Genomic DNA, 18,548 nt, shown 5'->3' on the forward strand with positions numbered 1-18,548 from the left:
CTAGAGCCAGTAAGTATGAAAGGAATGCAAACAGACAAATATGAGATCAATCAAACAATTTGAAAGCCTCAGGTTGTCTCATGGAGTGGTGAGCTCCCCAATCCTGGAGGTTTACAAAAGGAGGCTGTGTCCTTCTGTGTCCACTCCATTGTAAACAAGATTCTGTAATAGGTTGTGGATTGGGCCACACTACCTAGACAATCTGTAGCTCTGAGAAGCTGGGGCCAAAAATGTGTAGGCTTAAGGACCAGAAGGAATCTACAGTTGTTTGTTTAGAACTGGGAAGAGGATCTTGGCTTTTGTTCCTGAGGTTCCAGAAAAAAAAATTCTCCTCTCCTAGGTCCATTCCACCCTAATTGAGATTCCATTTCCCAGAAATTACCTAATGCTGAGCTGATTAGAGGCCAGCCAGGGGTAAAGAGACTGATTCCCATGGCAACCAGGTTGAAAAAACATACCACATGGAGCATCGTCAGCAACAAGCTATGTTTGTATTATAAATAGATATTTAATTCATTTAGAGTTTCTGATGACTTTTGCATAATAAATAGATATTTAATTCATCAAGATAGCTCTGATAGTGAGTACAGAAGTTAAATCCCAAAGCTGCTCTTTGTTTTTGAGTATTTCACAGTTGGCAACTAGTTTTTCCCTTTTAAAACATGTAGAACTTGGTTTTCTAAGTGAAAGAATGGTATATGTAAGTGTTTTTAGAAAACAACTAACAGTCTAGTCTCACAATATTTCTCACTGTTTGTTTCTCTCTGAAGATTTATCAAAATTTTCTGATTGTGTGTGTATCTCTGTTTGAATATTTTTGACAAAGGAGACCCCAGATTCAATGTCTGAATTTCATGAGAATCTTTTTCTGTAATTTTTTTTGCCTGAAATTCTCCCTGCTTTTCTAATTCAGAGGCTTCTCTAAATTGCAGTCCTCGACCTTCTGCTCTTTTCTTCCCTTTTCTCTTTTCTTTGATGAATTGATGAAGAGTTAAAGCAATCAAGTGATCACTTGCTAACTTGTACAGCCCTGTTACTAGCCTTGACAATATACTTTAGAATACCCAATGATTGGTAAGCAAAATCCAGTCTGATCAAAGGACTTTTGTACTAAAACCAAGGATCAAGGATATGCCTCCCTCCAGTGTTTTAAGTGTATAATTTCATTGAGGGTTAGGGATGGAGAGTTTGAAGGCAGAGAGCAATTTCATCAGAAAGCAACAATCAGGTTTTGCTAAGTTCAAATATAAATGCACTGTGAAATTCAATTTATAGAAACACTATAAGAGATTAGTATAAAACACTGATAGAATCTCATTAAGTGGAAATCAGAGTGAGACTTTGTACTTCTATATATAGAACTTAATATAAATTAGTCTTCAGTACTCAGAGTATTACATTCTGTAAGGATTAAGGAAAATAAGATGCATTTCTTCCCATTAAGTTGCTGGGTAAATAAGCTTTGTAATGCAAGAATATAAGAGTTGCTTTATAAAATTTATTGTAACCAGGGATAAATAACTCACTGTATACATTGCTCTATAGAACAGTGTTAGCTTAGCATTCATTAAACAGTATTGGGGGGGGAGGAATTTTAGGATCAAATTTGAAAAGGTCATGAACTCCTCTAGGACTCAGTTTAATTTGTCTGAGGGTTCGAGCAGGTTCAAAGAACTAAGTAAGTTCTCTTTTCCAATAGGACCCCCTAATGTATACTAAATTCTCAACCATGGGGCAAATGACATACTGATCCAGGGAGGAAGATCAGAGGCTTAGAATATGAACTGGCCTCCATTTGAAGTCCTGGGAGGGGACACTGGTAGGTCCCTTGCTCCAAACCAACCATCTCAGCTGCTTATTTACCCACTGAAATCTCACCACCAGAGGCCCATTCCTTTGGGAGAACAAGGCTCTTTTTAGAGAGGAACAAGAATTGAGATGTATCAATTGTGCACACTTAAGAGTGAATTAATGTACACCTTGTGATTATGAGGTAAGGGTAACAAAATACACTTTGCCAATTTCAAAGTTCTGCAGAGGGCTAACCCTGATATTTGTGTATTATAGAACTAGAAGTAACACAGTGAAAAGAATTTAACTTCAGTGTTTGTCCTCCTCTAGCTCAACTTGGAAAGAACATTTACCATTCATTCATTCATGCATTAATGAATTCACTCATTCAATAATAAATTAGAAAAAATAACACATTCTGTTCAGGAATTATGTTTAAACTGAAATTGGTAAGTACTATTTTGGAGATTTTCCTTCTCCCCCGACTCCATCCTTGAACTCCTTTCTCTGTATGAGGAGAAAATGCTCTCTTATTCTGCCATGGAGGTCAGTTCCAACACACCATTTCTGTTTACTTGTAAGTGAAAAACAGACCAATGAAAAATTACTGCCATAGTTTCTGCAGTTAAATAGTGAATACTCTCTTTATTCAGAAGAATAGTTTTTAATAGAATTACATGCATCAGTAAATCAGTACAGTGAGGAGTTACAGGAATGGGAAATCTCATTTCAGGAAACACCTCACCCTATATCTACATTTCATAGTAGAGCTCTCAACTCCCAGAATCCCCTTGACCCAGCTCAGGTGATTAGTGACTAAGGAATAGATGATGGGCTGACTCCCAAGGTAATCAGTCAGATTTGTGGGTGTCTGAGGATAAAAGAGAGAGGAGGAGAAAGCTTTTGTAAAGGAAGAGATTATTATATTGGGACTGGCAGGTCCACTAAGGTTCCCTGAGAGATCAAAGAGGGAGAGTGGGAGTTGGTGCCCAGTTCTTCTTCTTGGTTACATTCTTCAAGGGCTATAGTCTGGTCCCGTCCATCTGTCTCCGGGTCTCTGTGCAGAGAAAAAGACATGACTAAAGGAATATCCAGAACCATCAACCTGAAGACAGGTTGCATTGTGGAGTTCAGATGCTAGAGACACATTCAAAGCATTGTTTTTCCAGTAGCCTTGGGATCACAGAAGGAGGCTGACATGAGACATTTACCTGGTTCGAAGTCGAGGCCACTTCCTCCACTCTATGGCTAGCACCACCCCCAAAGCTACAACCACTACTACAATCAGGCTACTTCGGACAATGTTCCCCACAGTGCACTCCTGAGCGGCAATCCCTGTGATGATAAAAAAGGAGAAACCAAAGCCATGGAGGTTAGCACACCTTTCACTTGATCTTTTATTGCCTCCTCATGTGGCCTCTTCCAAGCTTTTCTTGAGAGCCATATATTGAGACTGAAGAAGGGGTGATCAGAAGCAGTGCTTATGCTGAGGCAGAGGCAGCCCTCCTTGGGGGGGACTGAACTGGCCTTGAAAATATGTGGCTCACTATCCTTGAGCAAATCTAAAGTGCCCCTTGTCACTATCCCTGGAGAAATATAACCACAATTGTCTGACTCTAAACCCTTCTCCCTCCATATTTGGGCTGTTTCCTTGGGGACTGTTTCTGGGATCCCAAGAGTGCTGTGCTAGGACTATGGAGGGATTATCCACTTACCTGCTGCACCCACCAGCTCCAGAGGATCACTAGGCTCTGACCAGATATTGGGGTGGGCCTGGAGGCGGTAGCTGCAGCTGTAGTTTCCAATGCCTTTTCCTTCTATGTTAGTAATGACAAAGTCTCCATTTTCTGAGAACTGCTGAGGTGCTTCCTCTCCATCATGTTCCAGGACAAATTCAACACCTGGCATTGGTCCTCGGCACTGAAGGGTGATTTCCTTCCCGAGCTTGAACACTGTGCTGGGCCAGGCTGACAGGGAGGGTTTAGGAGGTTTATCTGCAACCAACCAGAGCACAGAATTAGAGGTGGCTCTTAACCCAGCCCTTTACCCACTTAGGCCTAACTATTAAAAACACTATAAAATCTAGACTGTTACTGAGGTCTACAGGACCTTACCAGTCACCCAGATGTCCAGGGAGTCACTGTGATTGGAAGCTGCAAGGGGAGCAGAGTCCAAATAATAAACACAACTATAGATCCCAGAATCTTCACCTCTCACTGCTGGCATCCAGAAGTCAGCCCTGTAGCCGCTTGGTCTCTGTTGTTCTAAAGGCTCTTGAGAACCCTCCTTCAACAGGACAAATGTTGAGTCTGGCAATTCCCCTTGACATTGAAGAGTCATATTTTCCCCAGGGGTCACCATGAGACCAGGCTGGGCTAATAGGCTGGGTTTCGGGAGCAAACCTAGAAAAATATAATCCATGGTCAGAAAGAAGAGGTTACTTGCCAGTCCATCCCCCTTGGAGACTCACTTCATTAAAGAGGAAAGAGTATTCCTTGACTCTTCTTGAACTCTTTGAAAATCATCCAAACCATCTACCAGTTTATTCTCTCCTTTTAGTACCCCCATGCCCATTATAGAATATCTTCCCCTTACCTGTGACTATGAGTTCCAGGGTGTTGCTAGGCTGTATCTTGATAGGGCTGGCCCAGTCAGGGTGGTAGCAGCAGGTGTAACGCCCTATGCTAGCACCAGATATATTGGTGATGGGGAATGCCCCATCAATACTGGTGGATCCCCAGAGCTGCACTGAAGAGGCTTCTTTTTCTTTGTGCAGAATGTACCCTACTCCATGGACTGGCCCTTGGCACCAGAGAGTAACATTCTGCCCCATGTGAACTACAGAACTGGGCTCGGCAAACAACCATGGCTTAGGAAATGTGTCTAGGGAGAGACCAAAGATGCCAAGTGGTGAGTATGGAAACTTACCACTTGCTGAATTAACACTTTATCTTTTTTCTTCTGGCCACAATTGTTCCTCCTTTCTGTGGCCTAGCCTAGCCTTACAAGAGGGATTATCCCCTCAATCTCCTACAGACATTTTCTTTGTCCCATTTACATGCTTTGTTTGTCCTTACCAGTCACCCAGATCATAATGGGTTTGCTGAGATGTGATCCCCTGTTTGACATGGTTGTCTCATAATAGACACAGCTGTAGTTCCCAGAGTCTTCTGCTCCAACAGTGTGGAGGAGGAAGTCAGTTGAATTCCCTGAGGTACTCTGGAACTGTATAGGAACCTGGGTTCCCTCACGCAAGAGGGCGAACCTCATGCCCTGGAAAGCCCCTTTGCAGTGTAGGATCACATTTTTCCCGGGAAGCACCACAGGACCTGGCTGTGCCAGGAGAGTGGGCTCAGGGTAGAATTCTGAAATTAAAAATACCACAACATGAGAGAAACCTGCCCCCTACATTCTATAAATTGCTATTTTACTGTTACTATAAGAAACAATATGTTTATTGTAGAGATTTAGAAAATACAGAAAAAAACAATGAAGAAAATATTATTCTACCACTCAATGACAACCATTCTTTATACATGTTTCTATATTTCCATTCCATTAATATTTTTCTATATATACCCAAATCATTGTAGCTATAACTATTTGCATAATTTGGATCCTACTGTCTTCCCTCTCCTTTGTGCAGTTTAATATCTTTCACTTATCTTTATATTGTAAACATGATGTTACACAGCCTTTGAAAACTATCATTTCTAATGGCTGCATCAAATGCAACTGATATTCCAAGGTCTTTGCCCTTTCTCTGAGGGCCATCCAGCCCACCAGTCTCTGACAGACCACCTAAAGAAAAAGTGGACATTGAGCCTAAAGCTCAAGGCTGAGCAACAAAATGATTTCAGGAATAAGGCAACATGAACTTGGCTCTAAGGATTGGACACCCCTATCTGCAGCATTTCTTTCCCCCCAAATTAATTACTTGCCTCCTCCCTCTCCTTTGTCTCTTTTTTTAAAAAAAAGATTTTTAAAATTTATCTTTAGAGGGGAATGGAAGGAGAGAGCGAGAGAAGTATCAGTGCATGGTTGCCTCTCATGCATTCCCTGCTGGGAACTGGCCTGCAACCCAGGCATGTGCCCTGGCTGGGAATTGAACCATGATCCTTTGGTTCACAGGTCTGTGCTCAATCCACTGAGCTACACCAGCCAGGGCTTCTTTATCTCTTATTCATGTGTTAATGATAGTATCGGTGACTGCCTTACATGGACTGTTTACCATGTGCGAGTCACTGTCCTGAGCACTTTCTTGGTAATATTTAGAAGGAGCACTTCTTTCTCTCCTGCTGACAGGCCATCCACCCACTGTCCCAGGTTCAGTACCCCTTCATCTTCATTTCCCCACTCCTGACCTGTCACCACGAGCTCCACAGATTCACTGGGCTCAGACCAGATAGCAAAATCATAATAGCGGCAGCTGTAATTCCCTCCATCACCAATGCCCACTGAAATGATCAGAAACTGAGCTGCACTGGCTTCTGGGCTTGCCCAAGACCTGTCACTGGATGCTATTTCACTTCCGTCTTTGTAAAGGATAAAGCTCATGTGCTGGTGGGGGGTAGAGCAATTGAAAGTCACTCGGGCACCAGGAGTGACCATTGGACTGGCCCATGTGTTGAAGAAAGGCTTCGGGTACATGTCTAGAAGCAAAAAACAAAACACAATACAACAAAACCAACTTAAGGAAAAAAAGAAAGAAAGAAAGATAACTAATACAGGTAATATAGATAACTAATAAAGATAACTAATACTGGTTCTAGGAAGCCACTTTGTTTTTTATAGTATTTCATTCAGAAGTAGGTGCATTTAAAAATGCAGGCAAATCCATTTTGCTGATGGATTTGCACCCCCACCCCTCAACTCCTGCAGCTGAATCACTGTTATCAGAGAAGACAATGGAAGATAGCTAAAAGAGTGAATTTTCATTGGAGCTCTGCTGGTTTGCTGAGCCTCAGTTTGCCCATTTGGACAAGAAGGGGAAATAGTACATGCTCTACAATGTATTATTTCCCTATCTTGTCCAAATATCCTTTGAATATTTACTTTATAGCAAAATAAAATAATTAATATAAAAATAATTAGAAAAATTAAATCACCCTCCACAAACCCCAGCTATTAATAACGATTACTGCTATTAATATCATGCAGCCAGAGGCCCTGGCACTCCCAGCGCCACGCCTGCTTGGCTCTAAGATTGGACACAGGCTCCTAGAACCAGCAACAAAGTTTGCTGTAAGGAAAGGAGTGTCTGACCCAGAGTTTTGCCTCCCCCCTCCTTCCTCACACACTCTTTTCAGATCTACCTTTTATAATAAGCTCGAGGGGATCACTGGGCTCAGACCACTTGAAGGGGTGCATTTCAGTGTGAGTGCGGCAACTATAATTGCCTTCGTCTTTATCCTCCATTCTTTGGATTGTAAAGAAGGCTTCTCTCCCAATGGCACCAAATTGCTGGACAGGTTCCTGCAATCCCTCCTTATATAGAGCAAACCCCATGTCTGCCAGCCATCCTTTGCACCGAATTTGCAGTTCTTGGCCCCGGATTGGTGGGGAAGCAGAAATGACAGGTTTGGGGAGGATGTCTAGAAAACAAAATGGGTTTGAAGGTGCCCAGATGGGACGCTTGGGGTCACTTTGTCAGCCAAAAAGAAATCCATCTTGGACTGGTCTTCGGCTTCTCCTGACTGTTTCCTCTCACTCTCTCACCCACCCCTCACCCCATTTCAGTGTCCTTCCTCTCCTACATGCAGCACAAACTTCTTGGGTCTGAGTCTTTATTCATTCCCCCACATCCTGCAACAGTGATGGAGTCTCAGGGGCTCTGGGGATTACTCCGGAAAACCCCTCTGACATTTCTTACCTGTCCCCACTAGCTCAAGTGCCTCACTGGGCTCTGACACAGCCATCTCCTCCCATGAATGGCAGTGGTAACTCCCGATGTGGCTCTCTGTTAAGGCGCCAAGGGGGAAAGCAGCCCGGACCTGCTCTGAGGCTGGACGAGTTGCAATCCACCCAGTCCCGTCCTTCAGCAGCACAAACTCCTTAGTTGATCCAGAAGGGCTTCTGCACCATAGGGTTAAGTTCTTCCACGGGGCCAGAGGGAAGTTGGTCTCTGCCCATAGCTCAGGCTTAGGGGTTGGCATGATTATTTCTAGAAACAGCAGAGTTAGTGAAGCCATCCTCCCTTCTCCCCCGCTTTCCTTATCCTTGAACCCCTACCCAGATCGCACTGCCCACCTTCCCTTTCAACCTAAATCCAAACGCTTTCCTTCCTTCCACAGGTGCAAGGGAAAGGGAAAGCTGATGTTTCAGGTGAGACTTAGAAAAGTTCAGAAGCTTGAGGGAAATTTTGCAGGCACAAAAACAGAGTTGGAGGCTGAATTTTGCCAGCAACTTTAGCCAGGGCTCCTTTCTGGCTGTCCTTCTCTTCCAATCAGTCACTCCCTGGTCGCTGACACTGACACTATGTAGTTTATTTCGGATCTCTAGGGAGGAATGTCCCAGGCTGGAGCAGGAAAAAACTCACCAGTCTCTTCTGTCAATACCCCTTTGCACAGTCCTGCAAAAGAAATTGCTGCCAGAACTCTGCCTCCTCCCCGACAGGACTTCACCCCAGCCTCTGCCCAGGCCCCTTACCGCACCCCCTTGTACTCACCACAGCAGAGGAGAGCCGTGATTATGAACAGCATGGTGACCCCTTGAGCTGTTCCCAGCAACCAGGCTTCTCTAGTGAGACCAGAAAAGAGATGAGAGGAGTTGCTGGGATTAGGGGGAGGGCGGAGAGAAGGGGGCGGCAATTTATGTCATTGGCTTACCACCGCCCAATAAGGATTGGATATGGCCAGGCTAATAGGAAATAATCTTTTCTGACATCGATGGCTTTTCTTTTTGAGGGCCTCACCACCTACAGACCTCTTGCTCTTTTATGCCCCACATGGCCCCCCTCCCCCTCCCCAGCCTATATCGGATGTCAGCTCCCCCTAGCCCCTGATTAGGCTGTTGCTGGAATTGAGATGTCAGATGTGAAAATGCTTTTGTAACTCTAGCTCTCATAACCCCTGGAGCTCAGTGTGATTGGCAGCTGTGGGTAGTGGGTGTGAGGGTGGAGGGAGAAACAGTGGGTGTTTCACCATTATCAAATTTAAGTTTGGAAGCAATTTTTATTATGGCAGTATTGGTCCCTCAGACCGACCTGCTTCACCTGCCTTTGTTATGGAAGGGTTGCCTAGGCAGCCACAATGAATTACCAGAAGATTGTCAGTGTTTAGCTAAGCCTGTCAGAGAGCAGGATCTCTCTACCTCCCCCCGCCCCAGAGTATGACTAGAAATATGCAGCAGGTTTGAGTTATGGGTCCTGTAAAATTAGATATTAAACCAAAATCTATTGGAAAAATTTTACTTAGAAAACACAAACCCTCCTTCGTAGTCAGAAAAAACTGCTTATCAATGTGCTTTTTCTGAAATCTGCTTTTTAAACTTATTCTTTGATACAGTGGTCATGGGTTGAAGTGGAACACTTCAGATACATTTTTCTTAACCCCTGGCTTAGAGATTACCCCAATGTATATGGCACACAAGATAGATTCTGAGAAGAACTAGAACTCATTCTCCACTGAAACTTTGAAAACTCAATGGTGGTGGTTTTTGCAGAAGGCATAGGTGGCTCCCTTCTTGTTACTGAAGTACTTTGTCCCTCACATTACTGGGGAAAACACACACACACACACACACACACACACACACACACACAGTTATAATCCATTGTGTATTGAATACTCCTAAACACACAAAGGTTTATGATCATGGTGGGGGGTACAGCTAGGAACAGAGGATAGGGGGAAGTAAGCAAGGTATTCAGGAGCTGAGGTTACCATCAAGCTAGGAGCTCTCATTTACCTTTTCATTTTTAAACAGAACAGACTGAGAACAGGTTATGGGGATGGGGTAGAGAGAAATGACATCGAAGATCAAACAAAATGGCAGGAGAACCTGTTTGGCTTGCCATTTTCTGGGTCACAGGAAGCAGTCTCATTCCCTGCCTCCAATCCATTCCCTCATCAGATACCTAGCCAAGTTAACATTATATTCTCAGAATGCTCTGCACAGGTAGTTGGCGGCTAGAGTGGCAGAGAGACTGGTTTCTATGGCAAGTGGGATAAACCAGAAGACTATCCCTTGAGAGCTAGAAATTAAAGATGAAAAGTTGGGATAGGAGTTCAATAACACCCTGGGAGACAGGAAAGTGTGGCTTCTTGCAAAAGAAAAAGTTTTGACTAAATTAATATGGGGAACACAAATCATCTCTGAGAGGCAGAATTGTATGGGCACTTTTCTGGGGAGATCAGTGAACAAGGTTCTGATAACTTCTCCAGCCTCTAAAAATTGTGCATTTCTCCACCCTTTGACTTGGGTGCTGACCCCTCTGTGAGGTGAAAGAGAAACAGTTGGGAAGATAAATCCTTGTGTCTTAAGCCAATAAAGGTAGGAAATACAAAGGGTGTGTCCCTGTGGCTTAACTTTATTTGAGCATGACTTATTCCTGAGTCTCTGGAGAGCCTGGACCCAGCTAGATTGAAGAACGAAGGGCTGGGGCAAGATAGTTACCTGTTTCTTAGTCTCCAACACTTCCACCTTATCCACATCACTACCAACAGCAAGGTAAGAAGATGCATGATCAAGGACAACCTGATAACTTCATTCAGAATATAATTCCAGGTAAGCAAACCTATGACCAGAGAAGAATAGAAGCAGGGGCCTTGATGGGGATAAGGGCAGGTGAGCACATTCATGTGGGAAGGGAGAGCTAGTCACTGATGATGAAGGGAAGATGAGACAGGAATGGTCTTCCTTTTCATAAAGCATGGGGGCCTTGAAAATATCCAGCTCACTGCTTGTGAGTGCTTATGAGACCACCCTAGGGGAAGGAAACTCAAACCCAAGGGTCCTGACTTACAAGCCCCTGACTCCCCTTTCCATACTTTTTGCACACTGCTCCGAGATCCCAGGATACCATGGCCAAAGCTGTGAAGGGGCATCCCTATGAAAAGTTGTCTCACCTGCTGGCCCCAACAGCTTCAGAGGCTCACTGCAATGTGACTGGATATTAGGGTGTGCTTCTATGTGATACATGCAACTGTAGGTCCCTGTGACTTTCCCTTCAACAATACTGATGATGAAGTCTCCATCCACTGAGAATTTTTGGAATGTTGCTCTTTCTTCCCATTCTAGAGAAAATTGAAGTACCAGATGAGGTACCGAAGGGTGAAGGCATGTCCCAGTCTGCTAGGCCAGGCTGATGGGGAGGGTTTTGGGGTCTTATCTACAATTAGTCCAGAGATCAGAGTTAGAGGTGACCTCAAACTCAGTATCTCTTCCCTCACAAATGTTTTGTTAGCTCTCTAGTCTTCTCTTCGTTTCTACTTTCACCAGATCAGTAGCTTCAAAATTTGGCTGTGTATCAGAACCCTTTGACTCACTCCTTGGTGCCCACTACTACCGTCAATTGGGACCTCATACCTGTAAGTTTTCCCTGGCATGAAAGAAAATAATTCCTCCAGTGGTTAAAATGGGGCTAGATCTTGCCCTGGCTGGTATGGCTCAGTGGACTGAGTACTGGCCTGAAAACTGAAAGGTCTCTGGTTTAATTCCCAGGCAGGGCACATGCCTGCATAGTGAGCCAGGTCCCCATTTGGGGGCATGCAGGAGGCAACTGATCAATGTATCTCTCACACGTCAAAGTCTCTTTCCCTTTCTTTCCCCATCCCTTTCCCTCTCTCTAAAATTAAATAAATAAAGTATTCAAAAATATGGGGCTAGGTCTTGCTAAGAGGTAGGGCTTGAGTAACAATCCTGAAAGAGAGGGTACATAAAGTTTTTGAAGAAGATTCTACACAAACCTCTAAGTGTGCTTTTTCTTGGCTCATAACTTCAAGAGGACACAGGGTCGCTAACACTTTTTATAACGCTGTAATGATGATAAAAACAAACAATAGTTGTTAGCACTTGCCTACAACCACAAGCTCCATGGTATTGTGTGATGTCATCCAGATGGAGGTCTTCCAGGAGAGGAGATAGTGACAGGTATAAATGCCAATATCATTGGAGGTCACATTGTTGAGGAAGAATGACTCATCATCAATGTTGGTGGCATCCATGAGCTGATATGATTTGTCTTCTCCTTTCTTATAGAGTGCAAGTCCCACTCCATCCACTGGCCCCTGACAACACAGGCTCATGTTCTGACCCACTTGGACCACAAGACTGGGCTGAACAAGTAGCCAGATCTTGGAGATGGTGTCTAGGATAAGACCCAAAATATAAAGGACTAATAGTCTGACTTCCTCTTACTACTTCTTGAGGTTCTTTTCCTCCTCTTCCTCTACTCCACCCCTGGAAAATCCCACTTCCTCCCCTAATTTTAGTCCTGGCTTCATGATTAAGTTCTTCAGGAGGCCTAGGAGGAGTTGTGTATCCTTAGCCCTTAATATAGGTCCCATGGCACCCTGTTTCTTACCAGTTACCCAGATTTTCAGGGCATCACTGAGGATTGAACCTCTGTATGACCCATCATAGTAAAAACAGAGGTAACTTCCAGCATCATGGATTTTCAAAGCCTGGAAGAAGAAATGTGCCTCATTTTTTATTGGCCTCTTGTGGTAAAAGGACTTATCCATGTCTTCAAGCTTTATTAGAGCAAAAGTCATTCCATAGATTGGCCCTTGACACCTGAGATTCAGGCTTTCTCCAGGTGTCATGATGGGCCCAGGATGAGCTGTCAGAGTTGGTTTGGGATATAGTCCTAGAAAGGGAAGAGACCCTGAGTTAGAGGTAGGATGATTCTTCCCTATTATTTTCTGTTTTACTTTTCTAATTTCTTTAAACAGGAATTGGTAGCTAAAGTTTACCCTTTGCTCCCTCACCTTCCTTGAATCTTTGCCTCTTCTAAGATGCAATCAAGGATAAGTTAACTTATGCCCTTGGCCCCTCACCAGACTATCAGCTCAATTGAACTCTAACTATGTTTCATGGTGTGTCTCAGTGGAATATCTACATCTGTAACTCCCTGTATGTTTAGGTCCCTAGAATGACAAATGTAATTTTGTAAACCACTGAGAAACCAAACTTCTGAGAAATGACTTATATTCAATCTTTGTAGAGCATGAATGCAAGTGCAGTATTAAGGATAGGTTTTGAACACAGGTAAGGTCCTACTTCCCAACAGCAGATTGAAAGAAGCCAATAAGGAGTTAGGCTATAAGCCTGCAAACCAAAGAAATCTCTGTTAATTGGGACACACTCTCATTTTTATATATTGTTCCTCCAAAGAGATTATACTACAGAATACAGGGCAAACTTTCTTCACATACCACTCCTTCTTACCCACCCAAATCTCAAGTAGACCCACCCATCCATTACTGGAAATATCAGCTCCATCATATGCTCACTGACCATTTAGGATGTATTAGGAATCATGTAGGTCTAGGGATATGCAAGTAAAAAACACACAGTTCCTGTCAGCAAAAAGCTCATGGCCTAAAGGGGATACCAGTGAACAGGTAACTGCAGAAGTGTGTGATAGTGGAACCTATGCTGAAAGGAAATTCATACAACAAACATATATACACACACAGTTCAAACAGGCATTTGTTTTTTATCCTCAATAAAAAACTATACTAATAAAATTAAAATCACCATTTATTGAGAACTTATATGCCAGGCACTGTACATGTATTATATTTAGGCAAATCCTCACAACAACCCTGTGAGGTAGGCATTATTGTTATACCAATTTTGCAAATCAGGAGAGTGAGGCACGGAGAAACATCATAAAGTAGATCAGGCAGATGTTGTTATCTATGTTAGAGTAGGGGAAACCAAAGCACAGAGAGGCGAAGTCACTTGCTCAAGATTGATCACACAGAAAGACAGTGTCAGAGGTGAAACTAGAGACTAGGATTACTGCTTCTAAGTGCAGGGTACTTTCTGTAGTATCACAGCTTCCCCAAACCTTAGTAGCTTGATGGATAACCTAAAGAAATTGTGGCCATTTCTCTCTAATAAGCATCCAGGCCATGGTGTGGGGGTTTGGGACTAGGGTGTGAAACTGGCATTTGGACATTTTGGGGAGGCTTCTGCTGTGTTTAAAGCTTGTTACTGCTGTACTGGATCTGTATATACATGACTAAAGCAATTTATACAGTAATTTCTAAAATATATACAATCACTTTTTTTGTCATGTTTGCTTATTTTTATCACCAGCACCAGCAATTTATTCTATTTTCCACACAAAAAGTTAATAATCACAAATACAAGAAAGTGTATTTACAGTTTTAAATATCAGTTGAAAAGGCTGCAGTGGTAGTGCCTGTGCCTGGCACATATTAAGTGCTCAATAAATACAGTCTAATGAATGAATGAATGCATGATATTCAACAAGTAGAAAACAACAAAGATGTGATGAGCTGAAGCTGCTGGACATCTAGCTGGGCTCATTCACTAGCCAAGTGATTGGCTCCCACACACCTGCCTGGTAGTATGGGTGATTCTGATTTGCATCTCAGTAAAATGTCAAATGACTCTAGCTAATGGTCCTTGCAGGAACTAGGAATGATGGAGAAAAGTAAAACCAGAAACTCTATCTCATCTAGCCATAATCCCAGGGACAACAATCATCAGACCCCAGCAACCATAGCTACACCCACCTGCTACAATCAGCTTCAGGGGGTTGCTGGGCTCTGACCACAAGGTGGGGAATATCTGGATGTGAGTGCGGCAAATGTAAACCATTTCTCTTTCAGGTGCCATGTTGGCAATAGAGAAGATGGCCACTGTCCCCGTTGGGATTTGGTAATCCACAGGCTCTGCATATCCTTCTTTGAAAAGCATGAATACCAAATCCTGTAGCCAGCTATGACAAAATATATTAATATTATGCCCAGGAAGAGGAGAGGTCTCAGACTGGATCCAGAAGATGGGCTTGGGCAGCTGGCCTGGAAGGAGAGAACAACTGGAATTCAGGTAAAACAGGGAACTCAGGAGAGAGCTCTATTTAAATGAGCCTTCCTGTATGATCCTTATTTACCACTCCTTTCTACAGCTTGGGTCTCCCCTAAGTTGAGAGCTTGCCCCCTAAATCTGTTCCAGAGTTTGCCTCCTAACTCTACACTGCCTATGAAGAGAAAGTACTTATTTACTAACTATAGAATGCCTGAACATGTGTATGCATGCATTTCGAGGTAAATGAATGAATGAATTAAACAAACCCTGCATTAGAAAGGCAAGTTTGAATTTTAGAAGCTGGAGTTTCTTCTTAATTAGCCATTTCTGTTTTCTTACCTGGTGCCTCCAGCTCTAAAACTTTACTGGTCTCTGACCAGCCTGTCTCCTTCCAGTAGCAGCTTCTGTAAAAACCTGTATTGGACTTAGTAAGGGCACCTATGGGGAATGAAACTTGAAAGGTCTTGTAGGAAGGGCGGATCCAGGTCATCTGTGTCTTATCCTTCAGCAGCAGGAACTTGCTTGAAATCCGAGAAGGGCTTTTGCACCAAAGTGTGATGTTCTCCCATGGGGCCTGCGGGTAGTTGGTCTCTATCCACAGCTCCGGTTGAGATTTTATCACTGTCATTCCCAAAGATCACAAAGATGTGAGCAGTACAACCCTCATGATGTGCCCCCTATGTCCCTTAAAAGTAGCCCCGACCCAGAATCTTCCATTTGTCTTCCCTTGGGAACATGTGGAAGGTGGGAGAGGGACCCCGGAATATTTGTTCAAGAAATCTAAGTGACTTGGGGGATAAAATGCAAGGCCAGGCCTCCTTTCCATCTGAGATAAAGTTCTTTACTATTCTGTGGGAAACCAAGTCATGAAGTGAGGGACTTTTATTCCCAACTGGCTCAATCTGGGAATTTTCTTTGGGACCACATGGTAGTTTGGTTCAGGGCCATGGAGGCAGGCCGATGTCTTAGAACCTTCAGGAAGGAAGTTACCTGAGGTAACAGGGCTCACTTACCTACTAATGTCACACCAAGACTCAGCCCTAAAAAGAGAGATTATGGTAAGGGAAAACCTCCTCATTGTCCCCACCTACTCACAAACATCAATACTTTCCTCTCCCTCCCTAAGGTGCCCACTCACAGAGGTATTTATGACAGAGTTACTTGCCCCTTACCCATTCCTTGTACTCACGAATGCAAAAGAGCAAGAGAGTGAATGTCCGCAGCATGGTGACCCCCTCCCCTGGTCTGTGCATGGTCATGGGGCCTCTGGTGCTCAATATGCGCTTCAAGACTTAAAGGGCTTTGCCCTTCAGCAGGTGGTGAGATCTAAAGGCAGAAGTGTTTTTCCTCAAAAAAATTGTTCTGCTCCTTAAAGTCTATTTTTTTTTGTTTTTTTTTTAAAGATTTTATTTATTTATCTTTAGAGAGGAAGGGAAGGAGGGAAGGAGAGAAATATCAATGTATGGTTGCCTCTCGTGAGTCCCCTGCTGGGAACCGGCCTGCAACCCAGGCATGTGCCCTGGCTGGGAATTGAACTGCGATCATGTGGTTTGCAGGCCCGCACTCAATCCACTGAGCTACACCAGCCAGGGCCTTAAAGTCTATTTTGGATCACTAAACTGCAGTTGACAACTCTACTACCTTCTACTCCCACACAAGTATGCAAGATATTACAAGGTATCACAAGGTCACCTGTTATTTCCTCTCCTTGTCTCATTTTCCCACTTCCCCCTCCACTCACCCAAGCTCTTTTCTGGTATCTATGATTTCAGATTTGTCAAAGTGTCTGTTTTTCCCTGAGATATTAAAAGGATCTGCAGGAGCCTCATGGAATGAAGGAAATGGGAGATGTAGAGAGTCCTCCAACAGTATAGGAAAGGAGGCATTCCTACCATCTGTATTTTGCTGACAAGGAAACTGGGGTTTAGAGATGATTCATGTTTTACCAAAAGTAAAAAAAAAATTAAATGTCAGAGCTTAAATTCAAATCCATGTTTAACTCCAATGCTTATGCTGTAAAACCAGCATGTAAACTCCAAGAGGCAGTCCTTTCCCATACTCTTACCCTCTCATGCCCCTCCTATCACATCCCATTCAGGTCTTCTCTTCTGTGGAGTACTTCAGAACCAACATTACTCTCATTCTTATTTCTTACTCCAAAAGTTCAAAACCCATATTTCTAGTAGATGTTAGAGAATCAAGCTACTGGAACTAATTACTATAAGGTGCCAATGATTTACTGGCTGCCTGCAATTTGTAAGTATTTTTGTTCATTGTCTCTAAAAAAAAGAATTGTTTGAATTTTAGAGACTATGACAAAGATCTGAGTTCAGAGAGTTTTCATTTCCTGAAAACCACTATTGTCCACAATGCCCTGAATGTACATAAGGTAGACTTTTTATGCTTTCTGCCTCCCCCACCCCACACAGACTATCCTTTTGCCAAGAGAAAGTGTATTCCCACCACACAAACTCAGGCTAATGTCTTCCGCTAACCCTCTATTCAGAGTCTGAGGTCCTGGTTGATCTCAGTTGTTTAATCCTATCTCAGTAGAGCAGGGTAAACGCAGTTCCCAGAACAGAAAGGGGCTTATTTTCTTTCCCAAACTTATCCTAGTACCACAGCCTCTAACTTGCTCTAATGATAACCCTGGGCAGATGGAATAACAGGAAAACAGGGTTTCTTTTTTAAGCACCTGGGCTGTAAGAAGCAGGTGGACAGTCAGAGATCCAAGGAGGTACAGTTTCCTTTTGCGTTTTTTCTTTTGCATTGAAGGATGATCAAATCACCCTCTCTGAACCTTTTCTATCTTTAAAGTGGGGGAATAATATCTATCTAAATGTTGTTGTGTTGGATGAAAGATAATATATGTACAGTGCCAAGCATATAGTAAACATATCAGAAAAGGAGGCTGTTTTTCTTCTTTCCAAACGGTACATCAACCTGTTGTAGGTTGCTCTAAAGAGCACTCTAAAGATGCTCTTTCCACCTTGGCTCCTGCAGGCCCTTATCTCTACTTCTTTCAGGGTCAGGGTCAGGGTCAGGGCCAGGGCCAGGGCCAGGGCCAGGGCCAGGGCCAGGGCCAGGCCGAGGCTTGGGTGCTGCCCTGTTGCTTTGTTTCCCTGGTGCTTTGGGCCAGGATTCATTTGGGAAGTCACGTTCTACTGCCAAAGGGAAAGGTTCAACCTGGAATTCTGCCCCTGAATGCCATATGATATTTCATCCTTGTCACTTGGATTCCTAAAGCAAGGATTTGTCTCCTGGGGACTTGAATGGAATCAGGGAACCTTGGATGCTCAGCATGGCTGACTCTTCCCCAATCACTAAGGAAACTATACCATTGATATTCAGCCAAATTGATGAATCTTATACCCAGGAAACAGCAGCTGCAAGATTCAGGTTAATTTGCCACGCCCATTTTGGCCTTTCATACCCACGCACCCCTCAACTTCAGCAGTCTAGTCTTTTTACCTTCCTCTTCTACTCCATCCCAAGCACTTTCCCCACTCTTGGGCACCTCCGCAGTGCTTTTGAGCATGACATCACGTACTAGAAATGTCTTATGGCTTGTGCCTGCTCCTCCCTGTGCGTAGCTTTGAGAGCTCCAGGAATCAAAAAGGGCTGGGCTCGGCAGAGTGCCGGGTACATGCTCCATTGAGGGTTTGGAGGGAAGACTGAGAAGGTAACGGAAATATATCTACAGTGCCCAGAGATTCTCAACAAGGCAAGGCTGGGATGGGGAGGGAAGA

General features: G+C 43.6%; 1 protein-coding gene across 1 annotated transcript; it reads right to left on the minus strand.

Annotated features, from left to right (window-relative positions):
* Nucleotides 1-2,654: 2,654 nt before the first annotated feature.
* Nucleotides 2,655-16,058, minus strand: IGSF1 (immunoglobulin superfamily member 1). The gene is given in 20 exon segments (XM_037037173.1): nucleotides 2,655-2,848; nucleotides 3,003-3,126; nucleotides 3,507-3,785; nucleotides 3,906-4,193; nucleotides 4,387-4,674; nucleotides 4,869-5,156; nucleotides 6,156-6,443; nucleotides 7,107-7,385; nucleotides 7,664-7,954; nucleotides 8,330-8,362; nucleotides 8,459-8,529; nucleotides 10,408-10,528; nucleotides 10,860-11,060; nucleotides 11,063-11,122; nucleotides 11,810-12,100; nucleotides 12,317-12,601; nucleotides 14,505-14,792; nucleotides 15,139-15,420; nucleotides 15,813-15,839; nucleotides 15,989-16,058. Coding segments are annotated over 20 exon segments (3,990 nt in total). The 3' UTR covers nucleotides 2,655-2,712.
* Nucleotides 16,059-18,548: the final 2,490 nt, after the last annotated feature.

Source organism: Sturnira hondurensis, unplaced genomic scaffold (assembly GCF_014824575.4).
Source record: "Sturnira hondurensis isolate 20B ecotype Veracruz unplaced genomic scaffold, ASM1482457v3 Scaffold0022910, whole genome shotgun sequence".
Lineage (NCBI taxonomy): Eukaryota > Metazoa > Chordata > Mammalia > Chiroptera > Phyllostomidae > Sturnira > Sturnira hondurensis.